General features: G+C 42.8%; 1 protein-coding gene and 1 pseudogene across 1 annotated transcript in view; one reads left to right on the top strand and one right to left on the bottom strand.

Moving 5' to 3' along the window:
• Positions 1-231: 231 nt before the first annotated feature.
• SGPP1 (sphingosine-1-phosphate phosphatase 1) overlaps positions 232-14631 on the top strand; it is an 81742-nt gene continuing 67342 nt past the window's right edge. The window contains exon 1 of the mRNA XM_036259142.1: positions 232-1020. Within this exon, the coding sequence (XP_036115035.1) occupies positions 328-1020 (693 nt within the window). The 5' untranslated portion in view covers positions 232-327. The remainder of the gene's footprint in view (positions 1021-14631) is intronic.
• On the bottom strand, positions 7417-8269 carry LOC118628285 (annotated as a pseudogene).

Raw genomic sequence — 14631 nt, 5'->3', positions numbered from 1 at the left:
GGCGGCCGTGGGGGGCGGGGCGGGGCTCGGCGCGCGCCGGCGCGTGGAGGCCGCGGGCGGTGGCGGAGCGCGCGCCGGCGAGGGCGGGGCGCGCGGCCGCTACTGCGGCCTGTGGCGCGGTCACCCAGCAGAACCCAGCGGGTCGAGCGAGGCGCTGCTGCTGTTGCTGTTGCTGCCGCTGCCCCCGCCCCCGACACCGCCGCCAGCGCCGCCACCGCCGCCAGAGCCTCTGGCCAGGCGCGCGGGAACGATTCAGGGCTGCGCCTGGGACCGGTCCGCCTTCCTGCCGTCGTCTTCCCGTTCGCGGGCCGCGCAGGTCCCGTTATCATGTCGCTGAGGCAGCGCCTGGCTCAGCTGGCTGTCTGTCTACAGGAGCCGCAGAAAGTGGCCCGTTTCCAGCGCCTGTGCGGGGTGGAAGCGCCGCGGAGCCGCTCCGCCGCCGCCCCGGTTCCGAGGGAGGACGAGAAGGCGGAGGCGCCCCTCTCCGGAGACTCCCAGTGCCGGGAGCGGCTGCCTGGGGCGTGCGGAGGCCCCCAGCCCTCCGGGAGCGACCGCAATCAGTGCCCCGCCAAGCCGGGCGGCGGCGGCGCCCCAAACGGCGTGCGGAATGGGCTGGCCACCGAGCTGGGCCCGGCCTCGCCGCGGCGAGCGGGCGCCCTGCGGCGAAACTCGCTGACCGGCGAGGAGGGCGAGCTGGCCCACGTGAGCAACTGGCCCCTTTACTACCTGTTCTGCTTCGGCACGGAGCTGGGCAACGAGCTCTTCTACATCCTGTTCTTCCCTTTCTGGATCTGGAACCTGGACGCCCTGGTGGGCCGGAGGCTAGTGATCATCTGGGTGCTGGTCATGTACCTGGGCCAGTGCACCAAGGACATCATCCGCTGGCCGCGGCCCGCCTCGCCGCCCGTGGTCAAGTTGGAGGTCTTTTACAACTCCGAGTACAGCATGCCCTCCACCCATGCCATGTCGGGCACCGCCATCCCCATTGCCATGGTCCTCCTCACCTACAGCCGCTGGCAGGTAAGAGTCCCTGTCCTCGCCCGGCTCAGCCTGAGGCGAGTTAGAGAGCAGGGAGTTCTCTTTGCTCTCCACGGTTATTTTAATTTGAGCGTTCGTTCCCCTCCCGAACTGCTCTTTCCGCAGGTTTTCACAGTGCCCGCAAACGGGCCCCTTTCTAGGGTTAAAAAATTAAATGACCGGGGAAACCTAGAGACTCAGCTATCAGACCATATTTTACTAGTAATGCCTTTCTTCGAACCCACAGGAAACCCTGTTGGTGAAGTAATACGTTATCATTGGGCTTTGGTTGAGTTTGTCAACGGTTTTAATTCTTGTGATGCACAGACTATCATTGTGATTAATTATAATGCCCTTAGAGTGAATTGTTAGGTAACTAAGACTCAGTTTCTCCGTAGTATATGGTTCCTTTCTCCAAACTGATCATTTCAGGCGTAGGTAACGTTTTTAGCTTTAATCTGTGACACTGTTTATAAAACAGTAGAGTAATTCCAAAACAAACATGGTCGGTTTAGGCGATGAAGTATTGCATTTTAAACGGAAGAGCCACCCTTAATGAAAGTGAATGGAGAACCGCCCGAGTTCTCTTTTTTAAGGGTGTGGTTGCTAATTTGCTGATAGTCTCAAAGTTTATCTTCTAGATCACTAATCTGTAGTATTATTTGTTGAGCTACTGCATTGTGCTTGTTGCAATAGCTTTAAAAATGCGTGGTTTAAAATGAGGGTTCTTGATCAGATTAGTGGTTTTGTAAGAGTGGTAAGTATAACAGCAGGGTCAGCCTGCCAATTTGGGAAGAGTATTTAATGGTAAACGTTTTCTATGTTGCCTACTTCTTTTGTACTACTTTTTTTTTTTCATGATTCATAAATTAAGTTTAAAACTCTTTCTTACAGATGTAAAATTTATTCTTAGACTGCTGTCTTGTTTTATCTGTGTTTTGAATGGTAAGACCAGTTCCTTACTTTAAGAATAAAGTTAATATATATGGGGGATCTAAGGAGTCAGTCAGATTTTCTCTGTTTTTCCTGTTACAGCATTCTGTGTAAAACTCCTTTATGATAAGCTTACTTCTCCCAGATTGTTTTATTATCGATAAGTCTTTTTCCTAAGGATACTTCTGTGCAGTTTCTCTCTCTTACAGCACATGGAAATATGTAATGTGCATAGTAAGAATTGACAGAATTATGAGAGAAGACTACCATGGACAGACATTTTCCCCTATTTAACCAAAGGAGATTTACAGTGATATTCAGACTCTAAAATAGCCTGTTTTGTTTATAGATAAATACATCTCAAAATTATTTAAATATTTCAGAATTTAAGGTACTGTATTCAGTTATGTTTGGCATGATATTCAGTGGATAACTAATGATATTTTTCAAAAGTTCATGAGACTTTCAGGATTCTATAATAATAGGGCCTTGTATAACTCCTCCTCACTGAGTAGCTATGTTGCATGCTGTTAATATTAGCAGTCCAAGTAAGAGAAAATAGTTTTTCATTGCCCATTATTCATTCAGAATACATGCTAACAGGAAGTTTGAAAACAGTACTGTACTGATGGATTGTTTACAGGATGCACCTATCAGTATTCTAACATTTAAGGGCCATTTGCATTATCGGAAAAGCTTATCTTACAGTTTTTGAACAACCTAATGTATTTAATTCAAAGTTTGAGGAATTTTTATATCATACAATTTTAGAATTTAAGCTACACAGGATTTTAGAAATTTCCTAGTTTCATTTTATATATGTTGAAGCACCAATTACATTTGAATTAATCTTATATAATTAATTTACATTTCTTATTTTACATGTTTTACTATAAATTTGAATAAACTTCTAAATTTTAATGGTTTATTTTTTGGTTAGTTGTTTTGAAAGAAAGTCTTCCTTATGTGAAAGTTCTATGTTTACAAACGTTTGACTGTAATAATTCAGTACAAAAACCAAGTTACTTTTTAAAATTGATTTATAGAGAAACATTGATTTCTTATTCCTCCCACTTATGCATTCATTGGTTGACTCCTGCATATGCCCTGACCAGGGATTGAACTGCAACCTTGGGGGGTAGCAGGACGGGGCTCTAACCAATTGAGCTACCCAGCCAGGGTGACTTTTTCTTTTTAGCAGGAAAAAAAATTTTAATGTATGTGCCTGGGGGATTCGCATAGACATGATAAATCCATGAAAATTCTCAAAGACAGTGAGGCAACATTGGGTATATAAAACTATTTGAACAAATGAAAAAGGGAAAGGAGAGAATGGGATATTCTATTTTAGAAGTGAGAATGGGTCACTTATAGGTAGTTGCAAAGGAGCTGAACACCAAGGGCAGGAAGGTCCCCCTAAACCACTCAGAAACAGTGGGTCACAGAGGGTATCCAGACAACAGATACAAGTCTGAAAGCTCTCTTGTTTACCATACTTAATTCAAATTAGTCTAAGGCAGCATCCTAAAATATTCTTCCTGAAGCAGCCTTTTCTCTGTCTTATCTCTTAGGCAGAGAAAGGGAGGAAGTGTAAGGTTCTGAGTGTTCCTTAATAAATAGCTTAAAGTCAATATCCCAAAAAGCAGCTTCAGGTTGGCATAATTTTTGTCCCATTAGTCTTGCCTTTGAAACTTTAAATAATAAACTTTAACATTCTAGAAGCTAAGTTGGTAGCTTGCTCCATATTTCATTGATTCAATTATTCAGTTCTGAGAATAATTCAGTTTAGTTAAATATGTTGAGTCTCATTTCATGAGGCTCTGATACACATGGGTTCCCAAAGTGAGGCTTATATTGTGTATGCAAGCCATCAGGTATTTTTAAAAATATTTTTCTTTACTGATTTTAGAGAGAGAGGAAGGGAGAGGGAGAAAGAGATAGAAACATCAATGAAAGAGAACATTGATGGGCCGCCTCCTGCATACCCCCCACTGGGGATTGGGCCCACAACCTGGGCATGTACCTTGACCCGGGAATCAAACCAGTGAACTCTTGGTGCATGGGTCACCGCTCAACCACTGAGCCACACTGGCTGGGGAATCAGGTGTTTTTTGTTGTTATTAATCCTTAACCTAAGGGTATTTTTCCTTTGATTTTTAGAGAAAGTGGAATGGAGGGAGAAGAGAGAGAGGGAGACAGACAGAGACATCATGTGAGAGAGACACATCATTAGTTGGTTGCCTCCCTGACAGGGGCTGGGGCTGGGATGTAACCTGCAACCCAGGTACGTGCCCTTGACCGGGAATCAAACCTGCAACCCTTCGATCCCTGGGTCCTCACTGTACCTGTTGAGCCACACAGGCCAGGGTGAGCAGTCAGGTATTTATAATAAGGTATATATCGATGAATACAGAAAAAAAAAGGTAATGATCAGAGCAAATTATAAACCAGTTTCTGAGTCTGTAAGGTTGTCAATAAAGACTTCTGGATGTAAAGCTCAAAGTTTCTTTTGCTGGAATGAAGGCAGGCAGTGAATATCTGATAAATCCTCCTTGTCTGCCATTTTTAATGTTTCTGATGTCATCAGGTGCTCCAGTGAATTCTGCATGACTTACACAGCATCAGTCACTGAGACTGTTTAAATATAAGCTGTTGTGATGATTTTTCTGAAGTTTATATTATGTCCTTTAGCTTCCATTTGCAATTGCAAGGTTCAGAAAAGTTTTAGTTCTTAATAATACTAAGTCAAAGGATGGAAGAAAAATGAAATATTAGTTCAGAGGGTTATAGCCAGATATTTAAGAAAACTGGAAAAATTCAGGATCCAGTCTAATATATAGGTGAAAAGTAAAACTTTAAAGACAATAAACAACTACAGTCTAATATCCACAACAGTGTATTATAATAAATTCTATGGAAACACAATTGCTTTCCCTAAAATCACTCTTACTTTTCTCAAAGATGGTCACATTAAGACTATTTACTACATAAGTCTAGTTTCAATAAATTTGGCTTATTTGTTAAAATTCAACAAGAATAGCAATTGATCATATAGACTCTCTTAAACCTGCTTTGCTGGAATCTCATAAGGAATCTCCAGATTAAACTTTCAGTAGCCTCTCAGGGTGAAGAAGCCAAGCCACATAGTTGCCATCAGACTTTGCCTGCAAAATCCATAGATTTGGGTGATTTCCTCAAGTTCTTGAGGTCCCCCAAAATGCCTTGAGGTTCTTTCTTTGCCGTCTCCCAGAAAAGCAACTTTTTTTTTTATCATCACCCGAGGATTTTTTTGCATTTATCTTCAGCTAGAGTGGGAGGGAGAGAGGGAGGAAGAAAGAGAAAGAAACATCCATGTAAGAGAGACACATCAAGTGGCTGCCACCCACACAACCCCAATAGGGGCCAGGGACAAACTGCAACCAAAGTACCTGCCCTTAGCGGGAACCAAACCCAGGACTCTGGTCCACGGGCCTACGCTCTAACCACTGAGAAAACCAGCCAGGGCCTAGGAAAGCAGCTTTCGTTTTTTACCTGAAAAGACCACTATGAACCATGTAAATGAGCAAGATTCAAGATACCAGGTGGTTTTTCCAAAGGGCTTTTATCAGCTTCCAAAGTCAGTTTTTTTTTGTTTTTTTTTAATTGATCAGTGAAAAGAAGAGAGAGAATCATCAGTTTGTTGTTTAACGTATTTACACATTAATTGGTTGATTCTTGTATGTTCCCTGATGGGGAATGAACCTGCAAACTGGCTTATGGGGACAATGCTCTGATCAACTGAGCTACCTGGCCAGGGCCAATCTTAATTCCTTAAAGCTTTCTGGTGACATCCAGAGTCTATGCATGTCTCTCTCAAACATGACATTGCAATCAAAGTCTTGGTTAATAAAACCAGTGTCCAATTGTGTCCTGTTATAAAGAGAACAGATTCTCACCCAGCCGGTGTGGCTCAGTGGTTGAGTGTCAACCCATGCACCAAGAGGTTGCCGGTTTGATTCCTGGTCAGGGTACATGCCCAGATTGTGGGCCCAACCGGTCCCCAGGAGGTGGCCTATCAGTGTTCTCTCTCATCGATGTTTCTGTCTCTCTCTCTCTAAAAAAACAAAAAAACAGATTCTTATTGAATTCATGCAAATAATGATATCGCCATGAAAATTAATTAATACTCATTAAGAGTTTCTGAATTCTGGAGGGATTAGGTAAGGAAAAAATATAAAGGCTTCAGTATTGCTTACAAAGGTATGATTTACCAAACTGCTCTAAGAAAAACAAATTTCCTTATATCTGGAAAACAAAAGAATTTAAAAAATCATAATTATCCTAAGTTCAGTTAGTCCCATATAAATCAATTCTGTTTTATCCAGATCATCTGCTGTGTTTCCATAAATCCAGTTATTCCTTAGAGTTCTATAAATCTGCATCCAGTTTAAGGGTATGACCTGAAAATTTATTCTCAGAAAACTCTATTTTAGTATAAGTCAGAGTTCTTTCCATGGATTTTGAGAAGAAACCTATTTGTAAATGCATCAGAGTAAAACAATACCTGTCTATAAATGATAAAGCTTAAAATGACATGGTTATAGATCTGAGTGTAATGCAGTTGACAAAGAACTTTGCTTTTTGTGTAAGATATAACACTCTAAGATAACAGTTAGAATTATAAATGAAATTATGTCAGAACTTTGTAGACTCTTGGAGATTTTTATACAATCTCTACAACATTTATTTTAGTATTAATCTGTGTGTACAAATACAACATAATTATTATTTCTCTATTTGACAAAATTTCCCATGTAACTTTAAGCATATCAAATAGGCCTGGTTGGTTTAACATTTCTCCCTTATAAGGAGAGAGAGAACAAATCTTTTAGGTCTTCCAGGGGCCCAAGCCATTTCTAGGTTTAGAAAAGTCTCTTAAAATTTCAACCTTGGGAAGTTTGTCAAACATACTTGACCAAAAGATCATAATATCATTATGAAACAATATTAAATTATTTACCCAACATGAAAGTAAAAGGCATCAAACATAAATACAGGCTAGCAAACATAAATACAGGCTAGCAAAACTTTAGTTCTGAGGATTGAGAAACATGGTTTTCTTAAATTAATCAAGTACCAGATTAACACAGTATGATAAAACTTTTTTTTTTTTCATCTTCACTGGAGGATATTTTTCTATTTATCTTCAGATAGAATGGGAGGGAGGGAAGGAGGGAATGAGAGAGAGAGAGACATCAATGTGAAACACATGGATGGCTACTTCCCCTCATGACCCCTACTAGGGCTGGGGATCAAACCTGCAACCCAGGTACGTGCCCTGGACCGGAATCAAACCCGTGACTTTTTGGTTGGCAGGCTGACACTCTAACCGCTGAGCCAAACCGTCCAGGGCTAGGACATAACTATTTTATTTAATCTTATTTTTTAATTTAGTTAACAGGCTTTATTCACTTTATTTTTCTTGTATAAAATTATGTGGTGGCTACAGCTGGAGCCTGGGTCCTCTGCACAGAAACTCTGCTGTGGGTCTTTACAAGATGGACAGTGAATTCCTGATATGGAGACTCAGTGAACACAGTCTCTTTCCAGAGCTCGGGGTTGAGATAATTGTAGGTCTTACAGATGGCATCAGAGGTGGCCTTGGCAATGTTGCCTGGGGTGGCAGTGTAGCCCCTGGTCAAGGTGTAGCAGTTGTTGATACCATCATCAGCAACTTCTTGGGCACAAGGGCTGAGACTATGCCAGTGCCCCTGATGAGGCACACCATTACAGAGCCACAGCGGCCAGTCACCTTGCAAGGGACAGTATGGGGCTTGCCAGTCTTGTTCCCCCAGTAGCCTCGCCGCACAGGGACAGTAGAGAGCTTGGCTAGGATGATGGCCTCATGAATGGCAGTGACTACTTCCTTTAAGCACTTAACACCCAGACCAACATGTCCATTGTAGTCCCCAATGGCGACAAATGCCTTGAACCGGGTCCTCTGGCCAGCGCATGTTTGCTTTTGCACGGCCATAAGCTTTAAAACCTTATCCTTTAGGGATGCCCCCAAGGAAAAAAAATCAATGATCTCAGATTCCTTGATGGGTAAGGAGAAAAGATAGATCTCCTCCAGACTTGATCTTCATGTCCTTGACCAGGTAGCTCAGCTCGGTGACAGGAATCCACTCCTTGTCCTCCGCCTTGCCTCCGCAAGCCCGACTCTGGCTGTGGCCTTGGCCTGGATGCCGCTGCCAAATCCTCCATGGAAGCCTCCGTGGCCTCCCATTCTAGAGCCCCCAGGGCCTCCGGGCCATCCTGCGGCACCTGCGTTATCCGCCATTTGGTGTTTCCTCAGAAAAAAAGCGTACATACTATTTTATTTTATTGTTTTTCATCCTCACTGGAGGGTATTTTTCTATTTATCTTCAGATAGAGTGGGAGGGAGGGAGAGAGAGAGAAACATTAATGTGAGAGGGACACATCGACTGGTTGCCTTCCACAGGACCCCGACCAGGGCCAAACCGCAACCGAGATATGTGCCCTTGACTGGAATCGAACCTGCAACTCATTGGTCCATGGCCGATGCTCTAACCACTAAGCAAAACTGTCGAGGGCTGACATAACTATTTTAGAAATTTTTTTTTATCCTCACCCGAGGACATTTTTGCATTTATCTTGAGACAGAGCAGGAGGGAGAAAGGGAGAAAGAGAGAGAGAGAAACTTTGATGTGAGAGAGACACATCGACTAGTTGCCACCCACACAACCCCAACTGGGGCCCGGGACAAACTGCAACCAAGGTATGTGCCCTTAGCGGGAACCGAACCCAGGTCTCTCTGGTCCCCGGGCCGACGCTCTAACCGCTGAGCCAAACTGGCCAGGGCTGACATAACTATTTTAATAAAACATACAATCTTTGCTTTCTAGGTAGAAAAAAAATTTTTAATATCATATGTAGAGTAGAACAGTAAATACAAGAAAACCCTTGTCCTTTTATCAGTAAAAAAGAACAAAACTTTAATTCTGTATTAGCTTACTTTTATAATTTAAATTCATTTACTGAATTAAATTTATTCCAATCTTATTTAGCTTAACTGTGTATAAAATTTCTTTGCCCTAGCCAGTTTGGCTCAGCGGTTGAGCATTGGCCTGCGGACCAGAGAGTCCTGGGTTCAGTTCCTGCTAGGGTCACGTACCACCAAAAAAAAAAAAAAAGCCCTGGCCGGTTTGGCTCAGCGGTTAGAGTGTCGGCCTGCGGTCCAGAGAGACCCGGGTTCAGTTCCCACTAAGGGCACATACCATGGTTGCAGTTTGTCCCCGGGTTGTGCGAGAGGCAGCCATTCGATGTGTCCCTTTCATATAGATGTTTCTCTCTCTCTCTCTTCCTCTCCCTCTCTCCCTCCCACTCTATCTGAACAAAAAAAAAAAAAAAAAGGAAAAATGTCCTCGGGTGAGGATAAAAAAAAAAAATTAAAATTTCTTTAAGATTTCTTTTTTTTTTTTTTAATATTTCTCTTTATTGATTTTAGAGAGAGACGAAAGGAGAGGGAGATAGAAACATTGATGAGAGAGAACATTGATTGGCTGCCTTCTGCATGCCCCCCACTGGGGATCAGGCCCACAACCTGGGCATGTGCCCTGACTGGGAATTGAACCGGTGACCTCTTGGTGCATGGGTCGATGCTCAACCACTGAGCCACACTGGCCGGGCTAAGATTTCTTTTTCTAAACATTCTACAACTTTTCTAGTCCCTTTTAGTTTGTCTCCTCTTAATGCATTCAGAATAACTAACTTTATAACAACCCATTTTCTTCTGATATGTATATCTCCATACCATATATCTTCTATTACCCAAAACACAGAGTTTTCTTCCAGCTTAATTAGAATTCTTAACTCTTGGAAACCTTAATTTTTAGTAACAAATAAAAGTAAGCAATTAACATTCCTTAGATTGGCAAATGTATGAATACATTTCATAACTTGTAGAAACAGGTTCTTTTGTTAATGGGGAACAACACTAGATGTTAGATCTCAGTTCAGCAACCTCAGTTCTTGAGTTTTGGCTAAAAAAGAATTCAGAGTCAAGACTCAAATACAAGCAAAAGTTTATTTAGAAAGTCACAGAGGTAGAAGAAATGAGCTGTGGAAGAAGTGAGCAGCCTGGACTGTGTGGGCTCAGGAAACAAGTTACAAAGGCAAAAGAAGGACCCTTGGAGCTTAGGAGAAAGAAAGACCAAGAAAATTCACCAGGGAGAAGGAGAAGGGGAAAGGCATGGGTGGGGGGAGTATGAGCACGAGGGAGAGCAAGAATGAGAATGAGTAAGCACGCACACATGCTGAAACACACCCAAAATGATTTTTTTTTTTTACCTTTCTACTTTTTAAAAATCCTTGTTATGAATTAAAAGCAAAAGTACCTTCCTTTGCTGACATTGTTTTGGTCCTCTTCTCTGTCAGTTAGTATTATAATACTTGGTTCCTTATATTTCCAGAGTGGGTAATGAAAAAAAAAAAAGAAACTGTAAAAAGAATGAAACAGTAAAAGCCTGGAGTTTTTCTAATCAATAACAGTTTTGGTTGATAGTCCTGTCTGTCCATTGTGCCCCTGTTGCTTATTCAAGGCCAGGTGAGGTTAATTCTATATGCCTAGCATGCTGAAACATTTCTGAAAACTTTATCTCATTATCTCATTCCTTTGGTTTAGAATAACTACTCCCTCTTCCCTGCCAATTAATGTTCCTACTTGAAATCTGCTCAAGATTTGTGGAGCTTTTTAAATTAACCCTTTCTGTTTATTTATGATTCTTAAATGACAGTAGACCCCCCCAAAAAAATTACTTGGGGGCTTGTTTAAAACACAGATTTCTGCACCTTACTCCCAGAGATTCTGATCCATTAGATAAATGAATTTCTCCAACATTGATAATTTCAGTTCTTTTGCAGTTCCACTCTTTGAATATTTTTTTTATTTTATATATATTTTTTTGTAATCCTCACCCGAGGACACTTTTGCATTTATCTTCAGATAGAGCGAGAGAGAGAGAGAGAGAGAAATATCGACCTAAGAGAAACACATCAACTGGTTGCCACCTGCACAACCCTAACTGGGGCTGGGGAAGAACCGCAACCGAGGTACGTGTCCTTAGAACTGAACCTGGGACTCTCTGATCCGCGGACTGACGCTCCAACCACTGAACCAAACCGACCAGGGTTCTTTGAATCTTTTTAAGGGTATGTTATAATACAAAGAGTGAGTTAGGAGCAGTATGACTCCAAGGAGATATTTGGTACAAGAAGAATATTTTACAATATGTTACAGTGATGTAAGATAGAAAGTATATGGCATTTCTCTGATTATTGAATAATTTGAGATCCATTGGCCAGGGTAATGTTTATTGCTCTCATATTATTTGTTGGAATTTTTTGTAGCCTGAATAGGGAAAAATAGAAAATGAGGAGCATTAGATATTAAGGACATAGTTCTTTGAAGAATAATCTGAAATAAAAAATAGTCCTGGCCATATTGGCTCAGCAGTTAGAGCACCAGTACAGCCCTTGGACTGAACAGTCTTGGGTTCGATTCTTGGTCAAGGGCACACACCTGGGTTGCAGGTTTGATCCCCGGCCCTGTCAGAGTTGTGAAGGAGGTAACCAATCAAAGTGTCTCCACATCGATGTTTTTTTTCTCTTTCTCTCTCCCCCTCCCTCCCACTCTCTCTGTTGTAGCACAAGAGAACCAAAAGATCATCAGAGCCGAATTAAAGCCAAATAGAGAGCAAAGCTGGCCGGTGACTGATCCCCAGTTCTCGGAGATCAGCCCTGACTTTCAGCTGATTTTTTATTTTGTAGGGGATTTGTTATAAACTTTTGCATCTGGCATTTCTTGTTGGCCTTGGGGAAGAGCAAGCAAGCAAGTACAGAAGCAGAGGCAGTTAGCCATAAGCAGGAGGGAACGGAGGTGGGAGGGAGCTGAGGCAAAAGGGAACTGGGTGAACTGGGTCAGCACACATCTATCCTGATATTCATTTTATTATCTAAGTTCTAAAAACTAACAAATTCGCTTAGAGGACGAATTCATTTAGAGGAGTACTAGGCCAGCTGGTACTTCCTCAGGTTGCCTCTGAAAGCTTCATAGTTGGCCTTTTGTTTATTTAATCAGGACAGAGTGATAGGAACAGGCCAGTACATTCCCCATTGGTTTTCAGGGGAATCAAATCATTGATTCCAAAATGTTCGTGCCCACCTTCATCAGAGTAAAAGTAGACCTGTGGGATTATTTAAGTTACAATACATAGTCCAAAATCCTCATTATGTGAGTTAATATAGGGAGTCAGTCTGGTAGTGCAGGTGAACCAAATTCCTTCTGGGGCTACAAGTAATCTTCGGCCTTTGTCTTCTTGGAGGTCCTCTGGCCTAGGAATAGTTAATAGGTGAGACTCCTGGTGAGGTGATTTGTCCATATCATAATTAGGGGATTTGAAATATAGTCCCCGTCCCTGTAAGTCCCCAAGTGTAAGCTTTGGTTTGTGGCCCCATTTGCATGTTTGTTTGTTTTTTTTTATCCTCATCCGAGGACATTTTTCCATTTTTTGTTCAGATAGAGTAGGGGGGAGAGAGAGGAAGAGAGAGAGAGAAACATTGATGTGAAGGGACACACCGAGTGGCTGCCACCCGCATGACCAATCAGGGCTGGGGACAAACTGCAACCGAGGTACATGCCCTTAGCGGAAACCGAACCCGGGTCTCTCTGAACCGCAGGCCGATGCTCCAACCGCTGAGCCAAACCGGCCAGGGCTGCATGTTTCTTTTAGGGCATCTTCAATAGACAGGTTTCTCATCTGAGTATGGGAGGATTCCTAAGGCTCCACAGATACTGAGTTGGCTGGTGGGGATTTCTCCGGGTCATAGGAATAGAGGTCCCAAGTAGTAGGATCAGGACTGGAGTAATTTTACCTTCAAAGGGTCGTCTGTCCATTGAAGGGTTCATTTTTCTGGTATCTGGCCAGGGTGAGCCTTCTTTACCTAGAAGTGATGAATCCAAAAACAACAAGCTGCTGTCTTAAGAGCTGTCGGAGTGGTGAGGATTACAGGCAGAGAACCAGTCCATCTAGGTTCCAGTGAAGCAGGATGAATTTTCTTGATCCAGATCCAATCTCCGGGCTGAACATTGTGGAGATGTGAGTCACCTGGAAGAGAAGGCTTAGGGAGAGAATCTCTTATTATCTGATGGTTCCTCAGTTGGCTGAGTTGCAGAACCTATAAGGACTTAAGAAGATAATGGTTATTTAGTTCGGTTAGGGCTTCTTCTCCCAATTTGCGGAGAAGTGGTGGTGGTCTCCCATACATTATTTCATAGAGAGAGAGACCCTTAATATAGGGCGTACATCAGACCCACAATAGGGCAAAAGGAAGGAGGCTGACCCAATATTCGCCTGTCTCTAATTTTAATTTAGTAATAGTCTCCTTTGGTGTTCGATTCATCCTTTCTATCTGTCCTGAATTCTGAGGCCTGTATGCATAGTGTAATTTCCAAGTAATTTTTAAAATTATAGCTAAGGCTTGTGTGATCTGGGCAATGAACGCCAGGCCATTGTCGGACCTCAAGGCTAAAGGGAGGCCAAATCGGGGGACTATTTCTGATATTAGTATTCTAGCTATTGTCTGAGCTGTCTCAGATTTAGTCGGGAAGGCTTCTGACCAACCTGAAAAACTGTCAATAAAAACGAGGAGGTATTTGTAACCAAATTTCCCTGGAATTATTTTAGTAAAGTCTATTTCCCAATATTCCCCTGAGTTCTGTCCATGTAGTTGAATCCCCAGTAGAGCATTTCCTTGTTGTCTTGTATTTATTTGAACATAAGTAGGGCAGCGGGCCGCAGTTTGCTTGGTATAATGGTGAAGCCTTGGAATGTAATAATCTCGATGAAGAAGTTCAATCAGTTTAGTCTCCCCCTAGGTGGGTACTCTGGTGAGTCTTAAAAATAAGATCTCATCCTAGTGCCGCAGGTAACAGAATTCTTCAATCAGGGAGTACATACCAACCGGAAGAGTTTATGTTTTTTTTAGTTAGGTCCAAGTTCTTTTTCCTCGCCTCTATATGATGGAACCTTAGGGGGATTTTGTGGAGATAGCACAGGTAAAATCTGGAGAGGCCCCACTGGTTTTTTGGGGGGCAGTCTCTCTTGCAGTCCGATCTGCAAAAGCATTTCCTTGGGCCACCGGGTCATCGGTTATCTGATGTACTTTACAGTGAATGATGGCAACCCTTTGAGGTAGCCAGATGGCCTCTAACAGGGCTAGGATTTCAGCTTTGTTTTTAATTTCCTTTCCCTCTGAGGTGAAGAGTCGCCGCTCCTGATAGACGGCCCCATGTACATGAACAGTAGCGAATGCATATCTACTGTCAGTATAAATGTTTATAGTCTTTTCCCAATGTAGGGCTTGTATTAAGGTTATAAGTTCAGTCCTCTGTACAGAAGTCCTGTGTCCCAATGCCTGTGACCAGAGTACCTTATCTTGTGTTATCATAGGGGTTCCTGCATATCCGGTGTCGTTTGACATGAAGCTGTTCCCGTCTGTAGACATCAGCATCTGGGTCCGGCCAGGGTGTGTCTCTGAGGTCTGTTCGAAGACTAGTCAAGGAGTCCAGGACCTTGAGGCAGTTATGAACAGGTTCTGCTGGGTCATCTTCAGGCAGCAAGG

This window comes from Molossus molossus, unplaced genomic scaffold (assembly GCF_014108415.1).
Source record: "Molossus molossus isolate mMolMol1 unplaced genomic scaffold, mMolMol1.p scaffold_m16_p_1, whole genome shotgun sequence".
Taxonomy (NCBI): Eukaryota; Metazoa; Chordata; class Mammalia; order Chiroptera; family Molossidae; genus Molossus; species Molossus molossus.
The sequence above is the reverse complement of the archived record's forward strand: the minus strand, read 5'-3'. Positions and strand labels throughout refer to the sequence as shown.